The sequence below is a fragment of the Eptesicus fuscus genome, chromosome 9 (genome assembly GCF_027574615.1).
Source record: "Eptesicus fuscus isolate TK198812 chromosome 9, DD_ASM_mEF_20220401, whole genome shotgun sequence".
Taxonomy (NCBI): domain Eukaryota; kingdom Metazoa; phylum Chordata; class Mammalia; order Chiroptera; family Vespertilionidae; genus Eptesicus; species Eptesicus fuscus.
This window is the reverse complement of record NC_072481.1, coordinates 10,522,979-10,540,594: the sequence shown is the minus strand read 5'-3', so window position 1 is coordinate 10,540,594 and position 17,616 is coordinate 10,522,979. Positions and strand designations below refer to the sequence as shown.

Here is a 17,616-nt window from a genome sequence, read left to right as displayed (position 1 = left end):
ACGAGGTGGGTGGTGGGCCAGTCTCACAAGCTCTGGGTGGTCTGGGACCAGGAGCAAGTCTATAACACAATATTGGTTTGTTTGTTTTGGGGGTGTCGGGGGGGGAGAGGAACAGGAAGTATGGAAACTTGTTATGCAAACCCTTTCTGTGAGTCCACCCGCTGGGTCACCCAGGCCTGCAGCTTGAGAAGTCAAACCCAAGGTGACGGAGCACGAACTTTCTCCCCAAGGAGAGCCAGCCTGTGTCAGCCAGAGCCCTCGAAGGCTGGGCTGGTGGGCCTCTGGCCATGGGGCCTTGGGCGGAGGAGCGAGGCCGCCTACCTGAGGAGACAGGCCGTTGCTGACGGGGTTCATGTGGTTGGAGGGCGCCGCTGCGTTCATGAAGCTGTCGGAGTAGCTGGAGAAGCTGTGGCGGGCTCCATAGGCGGAGCTGGTGTCCGCGGCCGCGGCGGCCACAGCCAGCCCCCCCTGGTGCATGGTGGACGGTGGGAGGGGCTGGGGCCGGTGCACGGTGCTGCCCCCATCTGTGGAGAGACCCAGGAGAGGGCTGAACAAGTGGCCCCACCTTGAAGGGGGGCCCCTCGGGGAGGGAAAGAGCCTCCTGTTTGGAAAGCAAGCTAGGAGCCGCCTCCTCCCAGTGCCCACCCAGTGGCGGGAAGGCACCATCTTCTCTTGAAAGGGGACAAGCTGGCTTCTGGGCAGGGCACTAGGGACTGGCCAAGTCTGGACAGACAGCCAACCAATTTGCCAGGCCACCTCTAGGCGACTGCACCGGCCCTGATGCCCAGCGCCTGGCACACATTGGGTGCTCGCTCAGTAACTCGTCTGGACTGAGTCAGACCTCCGTTAATCTCTCAGGCATGTCCTGATAGCATTTTTCCAGTAGCAACCACCTGCCAGGTGCTTTTACAAATACGAAGGGTAAGAAGCAAGACTATGGTTCCCATGTTATAGATGAAGAAACCGAGGTTCGGTGGGGCTGGGGCACGTGTGCGAGGTGACAGGCTAGTGAGCGGTGAGGTCAAGGTCTGCCCTGCTGTATCTGTTCCTAGCTGCTCGGCTGCAATTCCGCTCTGTCAGGGCCCCTTCCGTGCAGCCTTCCAGTGGACAGGACCATCATCCTTGGCAAAGGTTTGGCTCCTCATCAAGAACCTGAGAAGTTTCCCTGCTTCTCTCCGCAGCTTCCAGAGCTCCAGCCTGCCAGCCCTTTAAGAGGAGGCCACCATGAAGCAGATGTCAGGTAGTGGGATCCCTACTGTGTGCTGGGGGTCGGGGGGGTGGGGAAGGGGGAGGGCAGAAGCGGAGACAGGATCCAAGGAGGGAGGGGAGGAACCTTTCTCCTCCTGCAAAGCTCACCTTCTCGTCTGCATCTTAATAAGACCCAGGAGATTCCTGTGACTGAACAGTTTGAGAAGCTCTGCTCTCCATGTGGACCTGGAGGTGACCTTGTTAATCCTCACCTGGATGCTCTGTGGCAGAGCCAAGAAGTTCAAGGACAGGACCTCACCTTTTTGTCTTAATAGCCTGTCCCCGTGGAAGCTGACAAATGGCCATAAATATACAACCCTTGTTATTCCTTCTTTGTTAAGGAAGGAGCCGGTGGGCGGAGGAGAGAGGGGCCAAGGGCATGACTAAGATGCCAGGACGGGCTAGGGCACTCACCTTGGGAAATGGTGGTGGTGGGGTAGGTGGAATCCGGCAGCTGGTAGGGGGGCAGCGTGGGCATGCCGGTGGGTGGAAAGCCCCCGGGCAGAAGGTGGTTGAACGCTGCCAGCTGATTGGCTCCTGCCTGCTTACGCCAACGCGCGCGGCGGTTACTGAACCAGACCTGTGGGGTCGAGAGTGGAGAAGGGAGTCCTCAGCCTGGCTCCTGGCGGAGAGCTGAGACTCAGCTAGGACAAGGCCCACCCCCACCCTGCCCCTGGCTGTCTCTCACCCCGCCCCCCGCCCCCACCATCACCCTCCGTCCAGGCAGCATCCTCCCCCAGGAGGACATCCCCACCTTCCTGTGCGGGGACAGTTTGCAGAGAGCTGTCATAGGCACGGTCCCGTTCTGTCCTCATGACCTCCCAGAGGGGCTTATGATCATTACCCCCATTTTACAGATGAGCAAACTGAGACCCAGAGAGAGTGAGGGCTTGCCCACGTGACAGGCTATGTGACTCTGGGTACAGTGCTCTTTCCATGGCAGCCGCTCCTGCCCAGAGGGATGGCAGTAGTAGACTGTCTTTGTTCCCACACACCCACCTCCCACCTCCTCCAGGAAGCCCCCAATGGGGAAGCCATGCACCCAGAACCCACCAGAATCCAGGGCGAGACCGGCCTGCCAGACTCGGGTGTGAAAACCAGTTCTCTGTCCGGAGCCCGAGGCCCCGCTTTGCTTCTCCAGCACAGGCCCCTTGACTGGGGAAACCACCCCCCACAGTCACGGGGGTTCGTGAACCAGGCGTCAGTGGAAAACTAACCTAACACCTTTCCTCCACGCCCTGTGCTGGCACTGCACAGGCCTGTCCGTGCACGGAACCACGAGACATGTCCTCCTATTCCCATTTCACAGACGGGAAAACGGAGGCTCACAGGGGTCAAATAACTTGCCAAGACCACACAGGTGGACCTAAGGGTCCAACTTCAATCAGCCTGACTTTCCAGAACCCACTTATCCGAATTTGCGCAACAAGACCTGGGCCAGGCCCGAGAATGAGTATGCCAAACGGGGGCTCATCTCTGCCTTTAAGCTTTGCACATGCTGTTCCCTCTCACTGGAACACTCTTCCTGCAACTGACTCCTCGGCCTGCAGGCAGCTGAATCGTCCCCTCCGACTCCAATCCCTTAACCGTGCCTGGAAGAGAAGTTCAAGCAGGTGCCGCCTTTTCTCGGAGGCCTCACGTGCGCTTCCTCACAGTTATCCTATTTACTGCGGGGTTTTTCACGAGGCTTCTCTTTGTTCCTCGGGCGCCAGGTTCTGTGGGCAGAGGCCCTGCCTCCCTTGTTCACTGCTCACTGCTCCATAGGTGCTCACCCAATACTTGTTGAATGAATGAATGAATGAGAGAACGAACGAACAAGGGAAGGAAGAGAGGACTTTGCCAGGGCTGGGGCCACAAGGCTCAATGGGGAGCCAGCCCTTCCTGGCAGGGTGAGGGCCCCAACCTTCCCTGGCATAGGATCACTGAAGACCCCATAACCTCCAGACCACACCTGCTGATGTGCCAGCTGGATGGAGGGGTCTTATGTGACCCTGGTACCGCTTGTCTTTTCTCCCAGGGGAGAAACGGGGTTCAGCTTTCTAAGCTGGTGAATAGGGCAGCCGGCTCTCCCCAGTACAGGATTCACAGAGAAAGGAGTCGGGGCCGCTAAGTCGGGAGTGAAAACTGGCACCCAAATAAAACCGAAGTCCCGACTTCTCCCCTCTCCCCGGGGCACCGAGGGCTCCCCGGGCATCCTGTTTCCTGAGTTGAATATTTCATCTGGCCCCTTTCTCGATGCAGCACAGACGAAAAGAACGTGACGGGCAGACTTGGGTTCGAGTCCTAGCACAGTTGCCTATGAAGTGTGTCTTCAGGAAGTTACTGGTCTGAGCTAAAGCTCAGACTTCTCACCTGCCAACTGGGGGGACTAATCCTCCCTCTTCCCTCCCAGGATTACGGTGAGGGTGGTAAAGATAACGTATGTTAAGTGTTGAGCATCGTGCCTAGCATAGGAGTGCATTAGACATGGGATCGAGTGTTGTGAAAAGATTCGGTTTAAGTTGCTAATTAGCGAGTCCCTCTCCAGTGGTTCTCAACCTTCCTAATGCCGCGACCCTTTAGTACAGTTCCTCATGTTGTGGTGACCCCCAACCATAAAATTATTTTCGTTGCTACTTCATAACTGTAATTTTGCTACTGTTAATGAATCGTAACGTAAATATCTGTGTTTTCCGATGGTCTTAGGCTCTACAGCAGCGGTTCTCAACCTGTGGGTCTCAACCCACAGGTTGAGAGCCGCTGCTGTAGAGCCTAAGACCATCGGAAAACACAGATATTTACATTACGATTCATTAACAGATATTTACATTACGATATTTACATCGCGACCCACAGGTTGAGAACCGCTGCTGTAGAGCCTGAGACCATCGGAAAACACAGATATTTATATTACGATTCATTAACAGTAGCAAAATTACAGTTATGAAGTAGCAACGAAAATAATTTTATGGTTGGGGGTCACCACAACATGAGGAACTGTATTAAAGGGTCGCGGCATTAGGAAGGTTGAGAACCACTGCTCTAGACCCTCCAAATGGGATTCAGTTCAGGGTGGCCTCCGTGTCTAGAGGAAACGCAGGCTCAGGGATCTTGGCGACAGGAACAATAGATTTTTTTGCCTCCACGGAAGATGTGTGCAAGGATGGGGTCAGCCTCCAGCTGTTTAAAAATGAAGATTCCTCCAGAGGAGGTTTCTGGCCCCCGGCATGGGTCCTCCTGCCTGGCACCCCTTCCCCCCACCACCCCCCTTCACAGTGGCCGAGACAGGGGAGTCTCCACCAGGCATCAGGGGTGCCATATAACACCCTGTGGGCTTCAGAGGCAGGGCTGGAGGGGAGCCAGAGGGGGGTAGCACACTTGAGTTACAATCCCCGCTGACACAGGTTTACCTGCTGACTTGTTTACTCGAGTATCAGCTCCATGACAGCAGCGATTTCTGTCTGCTGAATCCCCGGTGCCTAGACCAGTGTCTGGCACATAGTAGGTGCTCAATAAATGAGTGCCAGATGAATGAACCTGGAGTTCCAAGAGTGGCCAGAATTGGGACCACCAAGAATAGGTAGAGTTTTAATCATAATGACCCCCCACTTATGGCACTTTCGTGTGCTGGCCACTTTCTAAGTGTGTGAGTGTGTGTGTGTGTGTGTGTGTGTGTGTGTGTGTGTTTCCATGTCATCATTTAATCCTCAGACCCTATTACTTCATCTCCACTTTGCAGATGAGGAAACTGAGAGCTAAGGGAGTAATTGATGGCGCTGGAATTCACACTCGAGTCCTATGTCTCTGAGACAACTCAACCACTCCACTATCCCACCCATCTCCCAGGGCACTGAGGAAAGATGGCATGAAAGCTGGTTGCCAAAGGGAGGGGTGGGGGACTGGGTGAAAAAGGTGAAGGGATTAAGAAATACAAATGGGTAGTTACAAAATAGTCACAGGGATGTAAAGTTCAGCATAGGGAATAGAGTCCATAATCCTATCTAATAAAAGGGTACTATGCAAATTAACTATCACCCCATCACAAAGATGGCGGCGCCCATAGCCACAAGATGGTGGTGCCCAGTCCTCTCAGTCCCGCCAGAGTCCCCCAGTCCCGGAGGGGGAGGGGGGGCACGGCCGCTGAGAGCGGGCAGCGTGAGTGGCCTGGCGGAATGCTTGCTTCGTTGCCACGCCCAGCTCGGGCCGGTCCCCCCGGAGCCGGAGCGGACACGGACAGGGACAGGGGCGCTGGCCTGCAGCCTCTGCGGCCGAGCGCAGGCCCGGAGAGGAGATGGTGGGCTCGCCTCCCGCGGAAGCAGCACGGGTCCCTCCCACCTCCCGTGGAATTGGCGTGGGTCCCTCCCGGCTCCCGTGGAATTGGCGTGGGTCCCTCCCGGCTCCCGTGGAATTGGCGTGGGTCCCTCCCGGCTCCCGTGGAATTGGCGTGGGTCCCTCTCACCTCCCGTGGAATTGGCGTGGGTCCCTCCCGGCTCCCATGGAATTGGCGTGGGCCTCTCCCGGCTCCCGTGGAATTGGCGTGGGCCCCTCCCACCTCCCGTGGAATTGGCGTGGGCCCCTCCCGGCTCCCGTGGAATTGGCGTGGGTCCCTCCCGGCTCCCGTGGAATTGGCGTGGGCCCCTCCCACCTCCCGTGGAATCGACGTGGGCCCCTCCCACCTCCCGTGGAATTGGCGTGGGCCCCTCCCACCTCCCGTGGAATTGGCGTGGGTCCCTCCCACCTCCCGTGGAATTGGCGTGGGCCCCTCCCACCTCCCATGGAATTGGCGTGGGTCCCTCCCGGCCCCCATGGAAGCAGCACGACTCCCGGCAGCACGCTGCGGTTCCCACTGGCTCCCGCGGAAGTGGCAGGCGGCCTACTGTGTGCGATGTCGCACGATGGGCTACTCGTCACGGGGATCGTCATAACTATGTACAGTGCCAGGTGGGTACTGAAAATATGGGAAAGTTCTTTGTAAAGTATATGACTGTCCAAGCACTATGCTGTACACTTGAAACAATACAAAATAATATTGAGTGTAAACTGTAATTGAAAAAGAAAATTGAAGTTAAAAAATGGCATAAGATTGCAAAATCCCTGAACCATAGACTCTTAGAATCAGACGCCGAGACCCCAAAAGTCTATCTAGAGCCATAAACCTAAGCCGTGCTCAGGTGGCTTCGAGGCCCTCGCCACACTACCCACGGCAGGAGCCCTCCCCAGGGGCTCTGATAGACGGAATGTGGCACTGCTGCCTGAATACTTCAGTAACGGGGATCGCATCACCTCACAGGCAGCCCTGATGGTCGGTCAGGATCCTAGAATGTCAAGGGGCCTTATGACCGTTTAGTTAAATTCCTTTATTTACGGACTAGAGGCCCAGTGCATGATTGAATCATGCACGTGTAGGGTCCCCTACACACTTTCGATCACGGGGGAGCTGGGTGCCTGTCTGCTGGTGCGTGGGCCCCTCCCACCTCCCGTGGAATTGGCGTGGGCCCAGCTCTGTGCCTCTGGGCATGCCACGTCTCCCAGCCTCAGCTCCTGTACCCACAGCTTGGGGGTGACCATGCCAACCCTGACAAGGGGGTCTGAGGTTCCACCAGGTCATGCACGAGAAGCCCAGGCCTTTCAGAAGCCTCCGCCCCGTGGTGGGACGTGAGCTTGCTGCCCCAGAGGCCCCTTCTGTGCCGCAGCACAGCCATGGCACAGACGCTGAGCTCGAGCCACTGCTGGCGATGCGAGCTCAGCGTCCCGCCGGCCAAATCGGCCACCCTGGCCACCCCGAGTCCCGCCCCCCCATGCCTCCTGGCCAATCGTGGGCATAGCGAAGGTATGGTCAATTTGCATATTTGTCTATTATTAGGTAGGATGGAAAATTAAGTCTCAGGAAAGGAAACTGACTTGTTAAAGGTGCTGCCGCTGGTCAGAGGCAGGAACCCCGGGGAACCTAGACCTGTGGCTCCCAGTCCTGTGCTCTCCTTTCTGCCGACCTTCACATGGGACTCGGACATTTCCCTGCCGGCCTGGTCCTACCCTGGGCCTCTCAGAGCAGCCATGTCCTCCATGTCTCCCCTTCTCCAGGCCAAATGTCCCATCATTCCTGTCTCCACTTTTATTTATTTATTTTTTGTTACCCTTTGTTCATTCTTTTTTTTTTTTTAGCATTTCTTGTTCTGCCCTCTGCAGGGAAAGCTCTCAGGCTGGGAGCTCACAGTCTGAGGGGGAGACCCCGCCCTGCCCAGGGGGAGCCCAGAGTCTGATAGGGGAGTCAGCATGTGGAGGATGTCTGCCTGGGCCCCTCACTCTGCGTTTGTCTGTTCCCCCTCTTCCCAGCCCCCTCCCTCCCTGGACCTTGAGTGACACCTGTTTCTGGGTCCCCTGGGCCAATAAAAGCTGCCCTGACAGCCAGGAAATTTTACAAGCAGCGGCCAGGCTTCAAGGTGGTGGGAAGCAGCCGTGGCCCCAGACGTGGGGATGAGAAAGCACCCAGGAATGTGCCCGGAGAACAGCTGCAGGAGGATCAGAGGGAGGGGGGAGGCCGGCGGGGGCAGGCTCGGGTATCACCCGGAGAGGAGGGGAGGCGATGAGATGAGCTGGCTGCCGCCGCAGCCTGCCCCTGCCCCTTGGGTCTCTCTCAAAGGCAGCCAAGGCCCCCCAACTCCAGGAGTGGGGGTGGGGGTGGGGAGGGTGGAGGGAGGTACACTGGTTCCTGGAGTGGTTAAATGCCACTTTGCTTCTAGGACTTTCCCTATTGCTTTCAGATTGCAGCTCTGAGTCCGTTTCTACTTCCTGGACGGTAAGAACCTGGTCTCTGGGGGTGTCCAGGCCCAGCTCAGCCCCAATCCAGCTCTGTGCCTCTGGGCATGCCACGTCTCCCAGCCTCAGCTCCTGTACCCACAGCTTGGGGGTGACCATGCCAACCCTGACAAGGGGGTCAGAGGTTCCACCAGGTCATGCACGACAAGCCCAAGCCCTGTGACTGGCACAAGGTGGGTGCCCAACAAAGGCTAGTTAGCCTCGGATGGAAGTGCCCCCGGGGAGCAGTTGGGGGTGACCCCTCTGCCGAACTGTGCCCCCCGTTCAGGGAGAAGACGGGCCAGGAATGGGTTCCCACGGGAGCTGTCTGTCATGACATCCTCCTCCACCACCCAGCCTGAGCCCTCCCCAGCGAGCAGACAGACACTCTCTCAGCACTCAGAGGCAAGCCCCGACCCCGCTACAGGCCTTGCACCCAGCAGGCTCTGCTCTTTCTGCACTCCCCCTCCTCCACCCCTGCTGGTTAGGGACCTGACACTTGAGGGTGTGAAGCGGGTGTTCAAGCTCTGGCCACCCTCTTCTGTGTTTCTTTCTTTCTTTTTTTTTTAAATATATTTCATTGATTTTTTTACAGAGAGGCAGGGAGAGGGATTGAGAGTTAGAAACATCGATGAGAGAGAAACATCGATCAGCCGCCTCCTGCACACCACCCACTGGGGATGTGCCCGCAACCAAGGTACATGCCCTTGACCGGAATGGAACCTGGGACCCTTCAGTCTGCAGGCCGACGCTCTATCCACTGAGCCAAACCGGTCAGGGCTCTTCTGTGTTTCTAATGCACCAGGAACCCACCATGCCTGCCCAGTCTGCTTGCATGCTTCCCATAATGGGGACCTCATTACCCATCTTCGGAAGCTAGGCCTGTTCAGAAACTTTCCTCCAAACTACTTTCTCCCCTCATCAGAGATTTGGAGATTTTTGTTCTCTGAGCCTCTCTTCTGGCTGAAATACTTCTTCCTTCCTTCCTTCCTTCCCTTCCTTCTTTCCTTCCTTCCTTCCTTCCTTCCTTCCTTCCTTCCTTCCTTCCTTTCCTCTCTCCTCCCTCCCTCCTTCCCACCCTCTCTTCCTTCTTTTCTCTCTTTCCCTTTTTCTTTCTCCCTCCCTTGACCTCTTCTCTTCCTCTGCATCTCTCCCTCCATCCCTCCTCTCACCTTTTCTTTAAAGTACTTGTTGCCTGGAGAGATGTCAGCAGGCCTCGCTGCAGCTCCTGGCTTCCCCCTCCATCAGTCAGTCAGTCAACCAACGCTTGCTGCCACTTCCCCTGCATCGATTGCTGGTGGCATTATTTGTCTACACGGTCCTCAGACCACTTGCAGCAGAACTCCCCGGGGGCCCAGTGAACCCTCAGACCCTGGCCACCCCACTGCCTTAATTCCAGACTCTGGGTTAGGGCCGCAGTGCCAACCCCTGAGACGCCTCCTCACCTGGACGCGCGCCTCAGTCAGCTTGGTCCTCTGTGCCAGCTCCTCGCGGGTGTAGATGTCCGGGTAGTGCGTCCTCTCGAAGGCCTTCTCCAGCTCCTCCAGCTGCTCGGCCGTGAACGTGGTCCGACTGCGGCGCTGCTTGCGCTTCAGAGGGAGGTCCGGCTCCGACTCCACGTCTGAGCCCTCGTCCAGCCGGTTCCCTACAGCCAGGCGAGAGGGAGGGAGAGGGCGGCCTGGTGAGACGGAGGGGTGCTCTGGGCCCACCTTCCAGCCCATTGCTGCTCGGAGGGAGCACCCCTCTGGAGCACCGAGCATTGTTTATCAGAAGGAAGAGTGGGAGCAACCCCATGCCCAGCCCTGGGGGACCGGTTAAACACTCTATGGCACAATCACCCCTTAAAGAAGAGACCCCCCCGGCAGTGGGCCATTTAGGTTATTTCCACGGACGGGAAGGGTGTCGTGACATAGGAGTCAGGGGGTGGTTTCATGACGAAAAACATTTGTCAGCGTTTCTAGAACTACATTCTCCGAAAAGGAGGTAATTCAATGGCATATGAACTACCCCTGAATAATCCCGACGTTACGAAAAAGGCCAGGTACAAACCAGCCTGCAAAACCAACCCCACTTTTCGGAAGCACGTGGATGCCACGGTATGGATGGAACCCTACAGCCCAAGATGAACGGATGTTAGCCTCCGGGTGACGGAACTTTTGTTTTTCTTCTTTATACTTGTTGATGGCTTAGTATTTTTAAAACGAGGACCATTTAAACAACAACCCTATTGCACTTGGGGGAAAGATTGCAAAAATGAAGGAAAGGAGAGAGGCAGGAAGGAAGGGAGGAAGGAAGGGAGGGATGGAGCGAGCAATGCAATAGTGTCCTGTCTCCACCCCTGTTCTTACTCAATTGCTTCAAATGTGGGTTCCATGAATAAGCCGAGGCCCCGCCCACAAGGGACAACCTCCCCACCCGCACCCCAACAACCTAATGCAGCCTCTGAGATGGCACATGCAGGTGAAGGGAAAGGCATTCCAGGCAGGGGGCGAGCGCGTGCACAGGCCTGGCGTGTCAAAGGGCACGATGGGCGTGTTCTCACGGGGCTGCAGCCACGGCTGGGAGCTCATCCCGGCTTGGGCAATGCCCCTCCGCCCGTGTGCCCGCCCTCCGTCCTGCTGCCGTGGCCACTGGACTGTCGTGCCTGCTTTTGATTGGCCACGGCCAGGCTGTCCCTGACTGTGACAACAAGGGAACCACAGGCCAGGGAGCCCCCCCCTTCAGCGTTGCCCGCCTCGTTCCTAAAGGCAGAGCCTGGGGTCGGATCCAACCCCCTCATCCGCCCTTTCCCGGCTGCCTGTCAACCCGTCACTGAGAGGCGGCCACGGTGGGCACAGCTGGCAGCCTGGGCACCTTCCCCAGCACGTCTGGGGCTCAGAGCCAAAGACAACTAATCGCAAGGATTCGTTTCCCGAAACTCACTGCGGGGCCTCCGTTTTCTGACAGTGGCAAGGAGAGGGAGCCCCCGGGGCCTCCGAAGGAGGTAGCAGGGCGTGGCAGGCAGGCAGGGAGGGAGGCCAGCCCGCGGGTGAATGGGCACCGGCCTGCCTCCTCCAGGGGGGACCCTCGAGCTCAGACAGGAGCTGAGTGAGAAGGACCGGTGGCCCTGTCCTCGGAGAAACCCCAGTCTGACTCAGCCTCAGTTCGTCCAGCAATGCCGTCCAGCAATGCCGTCCAGCAATCCCACCATGGGGGATGCTCTGGCCATGCGTGGTTCCACGTGGTAGTATCCACCGCGTGGCAACGAGCACTGGACACGTGTCTAGTGCAACTGAAGAACTGAATTTTCTTGTTCTTTCACTTCCGTTCACATTGACGCAGCCAGGTGTGGCTGGTGGCTACCACACAGGACAGTACGCCTTTAACACTGCTGTTCTCTCTCTAACACGGAGAGGCCCGGCCTCTAGTAGAATTAACAGCATTGTTTTTGTGGTTCCCGCCTGTACAGGACAAGATGCTCATTTTCCAATTACGAGAGCACTCGTTTCCTTGAATTCAGTTTTTGAGGTGCTTTCGTGTAAAGTAAATTTTTAAGGAAATAACAGGACAGGCTCTGGGGCTGGACCCCATAGCATGAATGCAGTTAGCAACTGGCCGGCTGGGGATGCATTCAAGGTGCTTCCCACACTGCCCTGCCCAGCCTCAGGGCCCGCTCGGGCCCGTGTGCATCCAATGCCCTTGCCCTCCAAGCTCCGGGCAGCTTTCTAGACTCACCGCGGAGTCTGAGTCTCCTTCCTCCTCGTCCCCCTGCTCCTCCCACCCCTTGTTCAGCACAGACCCGGGGTCTTTGGGGGCCCAGAGGGATGCCCAGACCAAAACCCAGACTGGGGAAGGCAACGCAGGGCCCTCGGGCCTCTGTTGGGTGAAAGGATCCTCTCTAGGATGTTGACAGTTGCCATAACAACGTTCTGGATGGTGAGTGGGGAGAGCAAGGCTCTGTCCCACTAGCCAGAGACCGAGAGAGGTCTGAAGGGACCTGGACTGTGTAACTCCAGGCCTCCTCCCGGGCCCAGCCCGGGGAAGAGAGCCTTCTTGGTCTAAGCCCGCTTCACAGCGGTCCGGGCTACTGGCTCTTTTACACAGAGGGAAAACGGCTCAGAGAGGTTCAGTAACTAGGTGGCCGAAGTCCATGCTCATTCCTGGAGAAGGAAGGGGAAGGAGGATAGATTGGGAGGAGGTGGGGGGACCCTCTGGGGCAGCTCTGGTCTAGGCAGGAGTCCTGGTCTGGGAGGCCCGACGCCCGGATTCTGGGCTCTGTCTTTCCCTCACTGTGTGGCCTTGGATCGGGGCTTCCCCTCTGGACCTCGGTTTTCCCAGCTGTGAAAATGAGGATGGTGACACATGCCTGCGTGCCCCCCGGGGCGGCTTTGAGAACGGAGTGAAATGAAGACTGCGGGAATAATTTGGAGCCGTAGAGGGGCACGCACATGGAGGATGCTGATGGTGATGATGATGATGGTGATGATTGGGTGCTTTTGTGTAAAGTAAATTTAGGGTGGAGGGTGGGTGCAGGACCAAAGCAGCCTGAGTGAGGGGGGCGTACTCACAGAGCCCTGATGCCACCCTCCCCGCTCCCCAGCTTCAGTTTCCCCAATGATGCTCTCCCCGCCTCCGGAACCCATTAGTCTCCGAGTTAAATTAATCAACAGGATTAGGTGGACTTGGCCACAGAGAGGCCCTGACGGCTGGGGCTGAGTCCTCCACGCATCGAAAGCCCGGGCAGCTGGCACAGGGAGGGGCTGTGGGAGAGTGGGCATGGGAGCGCATTCATTAAAGGGAAGCCGCACAGGGGCGGGCAGTGGGAGCAGCCTCCTGGCCAGCTGCACCCCTGTCCCTGCTCTCCAGCAGCTGGGAGACGGGAAGATTCGTGGAGGCGGGACAGGCTGGTGCTGGAGATTGGGGCCCGAGAAAGAGGGATATGGGGGGCGACCCTCCTGGGTTCCCGGATCCTCTCTCTGCTTAGGGATGTGGGGAGTCCGACACAGAGCAAGGAAGAAAACCAGCCCCACCGTGGGGCCCTCCCTACCTTTGTGTGTGTGTGTTGGGGGGGACACAGCCTGTCTTAGAAGGCTCCCCATCTGATGGAAGAGCTATCGGGTACCCCCCTTTTCTGGGATGTTCCCAGTCCGATGAAGGAAACAGCCTCCAGGTGAATCGGGGCCAGGGCAGGTGTGAAACACGTGACTTGAGAGCCTCAGAACAGCCCGAGGAGGGAGGGAGGGACCAGAGGGACTCTGAGGTTGGGCAGAGGCCAGCCCAGGCCAGGCTGCTGGAAGTGGGGAGCATATTGCTGGGGCAGCCCTCACAGCCCCCACCCCAGCCTCCCCCTCCTCTGAAGACCACCCGCTTTCACAGTCCCTGGCCCCGGAAGCCTCGCTACACCAGCGAGGCCCCACCCCACGCGCCCTGCCCCTCCACGTGGTACCCGTCAGCTCTCGGCCTCCTGAAGTGGCCGGGCCAGGCCATCTCCCTCGCTCCAGCTTCCGAACGGGAGCTTCCTCTGCTTGGACTGCCTCCCCATCACCAGGGGCCGCCTGCTCAGCCAGCAGAGCCCAGCTCTGGGGTGCCCCCAGCACCACTTCCTGGGCCAGGCTGGCTTCAGTGCCAGTACTCGGGGCTCTCCAAGCTCATTGGGAGGCACCAAACCCGCCATCTCTGGGTGTCTGGGTCCCACTGCACCAGGAGACCCTTGACTGCAACAGGGACGGTGCTAGCACACAGCAGGCGCTCAATAAAGGCTTCTTGGATGAACAGGGCTTTGAGGGACGATTACAAAGTTTCTGTGACATAGTCCTGCCTCAGTGCAATAGTCACCACCTTAAGCTTGTGCACGCACCCTACAGCGCACAAGCCTTTCATTGACCTGACACAGTTTGTCCCCATAACCCCAGAGGGCCAGGCCGGCTGGAACAGCCCCATTTTCCAGGTGCTCGGTGGAATCCCAGGCTCGTAGGCCTGGCAGGGAAACCCAGGACTCAGGACTCCCTGCCCAGCAACCATCGACTTTGCTGCAGTGAATTCTGGGGGATGGAGAATTCCATTTCTCATCATGGAAACCGAGGTGGCTGTTCTCCATCCCCACTCCCACCCCCACCCCACAAGCCTTCCCTGCTCTCCCTTTGCTCAAGGAAAAGCCCTGAAATGAGATGGTCACAGTTTCTGGACCTGCAGGAGGGAATGGACCATCTCCAAATCCTCGTCAGACATTCCGGACCAGGGGAGGCCAGCAATGGCCTTAAGGTGTGGGGTCCTTCTCTCAGACCCCCCACCCCCACAGACACCCTCCCACCCCTGTTCCTGCGCTCCCATCCCTGCCGCCTCCCAACCCAGCCTTTATTACAGTTTAACATAGGCCGGCTCGGAGCTGCGGCAGAGAAACGAATCACATAATAGTTGATATGCGTTTTAATCAAGTAATTCGGGCAGAGCCGGGAGCCGGCGAGTGTGGACCGGGCGTCCCTGAATACCAAACAGGCCTGGGCGCAGGTCTCAGCAAATGGAAAAGCCATTTACAGCTCAGCTGGGGGCCCGGAGAGCCAGGCCATGCGGCGCCCTCCCGCTCGCCCCTCCCTGGAACCGCTCAGCTGTAACGGCGTGTGGTGCGTGCATCTAGGTAATGTCTGCAGGAGCCCACCCCCACCTCACCCCGCACACGGGGCTGGGCGACGGGGATCAGATGGAGAGGTGGGGCTCGAACCCCAAAACAGACCTCCCGGGAAGCCACCTCCTCCTGGCCACTTCCTCTGCCTGAACTTCTCCTGGGTGCCCATCTCGGCCCCGCCACCCAGGCACCCACAGGGCAGACCTGGCACTCCTCCTAACACCCCTCTCCTCTCCCTTCACACCTCACATGCGACCAGCCCAGAGCCAAAGCCAGGAGATTCAGAATCCCTGCGATCCCCCACCCCCCACCCCCCTGGAGGCCAGCAACCCCAGCAATTGCAGGTCTTTGCATAGGCTGGGTCCTCCGCCTGGAGCCCCTCCCCAGCCCCCCACAGCTTGCATTTTTCAGGGGGCCGGGCCAAACAGAATGGGGCACTGAAAAGCACAGGCGCCTGACAGTTTGCCTGGGTCTGTGGGTTCCCGTGTAAGACATGGATAATAGTAGGGCCCCACGCACCTGCCTTGCTTTGCATGTCTCCACAGTCCGTGTCACAACCACACACGCTACACGTTCTACTTCACTGTTTGTCCCCAGCTCCCTGCCCGCACTGTCCCTAGAGCACAAGCTCCATGCGGGGTGCGTGTTTTCGTCGTTTTTGTTCGCTGCTGACTCTCCAGTGATGGGCACCGAGTGGGCACTCACATCCTTGCGGAATGAATGAACGAGTGGACGAGTGAGGAGGTTAAAGCACCCGGGACAGTGCCAGGGCCACACCAGTGCTCGGCAAACGTGTGTGTGTTACATGCCGTGTAGGAGGCCCCCACTCCTGGAGACCCTAGGAATGAATGGCGCCCACAATGTCCCGCCCCTGCTCGGCTCCTGGGGACTCAGGCCTGTGGCTTGTCTTAGGAAAACCCACCTCATGTTTGGTCTCCCACCTCTCCTGCCACCTCCCATGTTTCCCAGCGTTATTTCTCCCGCTGCGCCTGACGCAGGACAGCCTCCGTGTTGTCATGTCTGCCTCCAGGCATGTTTCGGGGCTTACTTTGCTCTGGGACCCATTTGTCCATCTTTCTGGCGATCCAGGGTGTCCGGAGAGCTCTCCTCCAACACCAGGCCTCACATGAACCCGTTCTTTCCTACCGGCCTTCGTCACTGCCCAGCGTTCACGGCCACGTGTGGTGATCAGGCACGTGGGAGGGCTGGGGCGTGGCTGATCTCAGCCGTGGCCTCCAGTGGCACATCTCTGCTCTGGGTGACCTGTCCGAACTCTCCCACTGCTGCCCTTCCGTCTCAGCCTCCGATTCCTTGGCTTCTCCGTGAATCCTCACCCTTTCCGACTCCGCTGGGGATCCCCCCTCCCGGACAGCGTCCTCGTCTATCTGGGTCTGAGGCGCCCACGTGGCCAGGACTCAGCACAACTGTCCGTATTGAATGCCCTGCAGGCCTGGCCTCCGAGAGGCCTCCCGGGGGATGCGAGGCGCTGGAAGGTGGGAACCCAAATATGTCCTATCTCACTTCAAGTCCTAGGCTGCTCCTCGGGCACTGAGATGTGTCAACTGGCCCAATGTCACTCTCGCGACTCAAGGAGAGGCGGGGGGTGGGTGTGGGTGGGGGGGAAGTGCGCTTAGAAAGCTTGTAACCGAAATTTGACAAAACTTGCCCTTCCCCGGGAAGTCCCCATCTCACCCATCAGGCTGTCCTCCCAACCCCCGCCCAACAGCACAATGCGGTTCTCAGCCACTGGAGGGCGCGCTTCCTACATGCCTCCCAGGAAGGGGCGGATCTGGGAAGGAGGAAGTAGTATTGCTTGAATGGTACCCTGCGGTTGCCTTGCCGGCATTCAGAGCCAAGCTTTCTCAGGGTGGATCCAGAGCTTTTCTGCACGAAACCGTGAACCAAGCACAAGCCACCAATGGGGAGGAGAGAGGGCTTGTAGGGGGCTGGAACCTTCTGAGGCAAAGGCGTCAGGGAAGACTTACTGGGAGCCGAGTCCCAAACTGGGGTTCCCCTGCCCTGAAGGCAAGGAGTGGAGATGAAGATGCCGTGAGGACCCTTCCAGCTCAGTCTCCTTAACCTGCCAGTGTCCCAGGCAACGGCGAGCAAATGTGGAGTTTTGGAAAGGGCAGCAGCTGTGGACTGGGGAGGGGCAGAGGCGGGGCATGTAAGCTGGCGCCTGAGAGGCAGGAGCAAGCCCACCATAAGGGGGGCTCAGCTCACTGTCCCCTGTTACACCCCTCCTGTGACTTTAAGACAATCAGTTTTCTTTGACTTCTTCAGTGGGCAACTGGCAGAGCGCTCTCTGCCAGCCCCCGAAAGGGGCCTGCCACGGGGCCTCTGACGGAGCACAGAGCACCACGGAGCACGGCCAAGGCAGCCGCAGGCAGACACTGGGGGGAGGTGGGGAGAGAAGCTGTGGGGTCGGATGGACCTGGGGTTCCTGTGAATTCTGGATCTGTCTCCTAAGAGCTAGCGCTGCTACATGTGCTTTTTAATGCCCAAGTCTCAGTCTCTCTATTTCTAAAGTGGGGATGAATGCATGAATGAATGAATGAATGAATACCCCTTTGTCATCCCTGCCTTACTCTACCATGGTGGGGGCTCTGCACAACCCCAGCCACGCCCATACACCCCACATCCCATCCCATCCCCAGGGAAAGCCATCCCAGGTGCAAACGGTGCCCATGAGAGAGGGCGCCGGAGTCTCAGGTGAGTGCCGCAGCTGGTACACAAATGCTGGCAGGTGCTGAGGGCCCCCAGAGGGAGACAGACCCTCAGGAAGCTGGGCCTGGGGAGGCCTGGGAGGCTTTAAAACCAGCGAAGGGGAAAGAGCAGCAGCTGGGGCCCCCATGGCCAGATGAAGCTGCCGGGCATGGCCAGGAAAAGGCAGCCCGGCCACCCGTCAGCACCCCACAAAGGCAGAGTGAAAGGGCCATATGCCTGAGAAGTCAAGCCTGCCGGACCCTCCTTCGCCCCCTCCCCTCCCCTCC

The 17,616-nt window shown here is 58.2% G+C and overlaps 1 protein-coding gene across 2 annotated transcripts in view; it reads right to left on the bottom strand.

Moving 5' to 3' along the window:
- PAX7 (paired box 7) overlaps positions 1 to 17,616 on the bottom strand; it is a 97,947-nt gene that overhangs the window by 34,943 nt on the left and 45,388 nt on the right. For both annotated transcript variants that reach the window (XM_054721038.1, XM_008148159.3), the window contains exons 5-7: positions 9,468 to 9,667; positions 1,663 to 1,828; positions 322 to 524 (exon numbers count right to left, since the gene is read on the bottom strand). In XM_054721038.1, the coding sequence (XP_054577013.1) occupies positions 322 to 524; positions 1,663 to 1,828; positions 9,468 to 9,667 (569 nt within the window). The remainder of the gene's footprint in view (positions 1 to 321; positions 525 to 1,662; positions 1,829 to 9,467; positions 9,668 to 17,616) is intronic.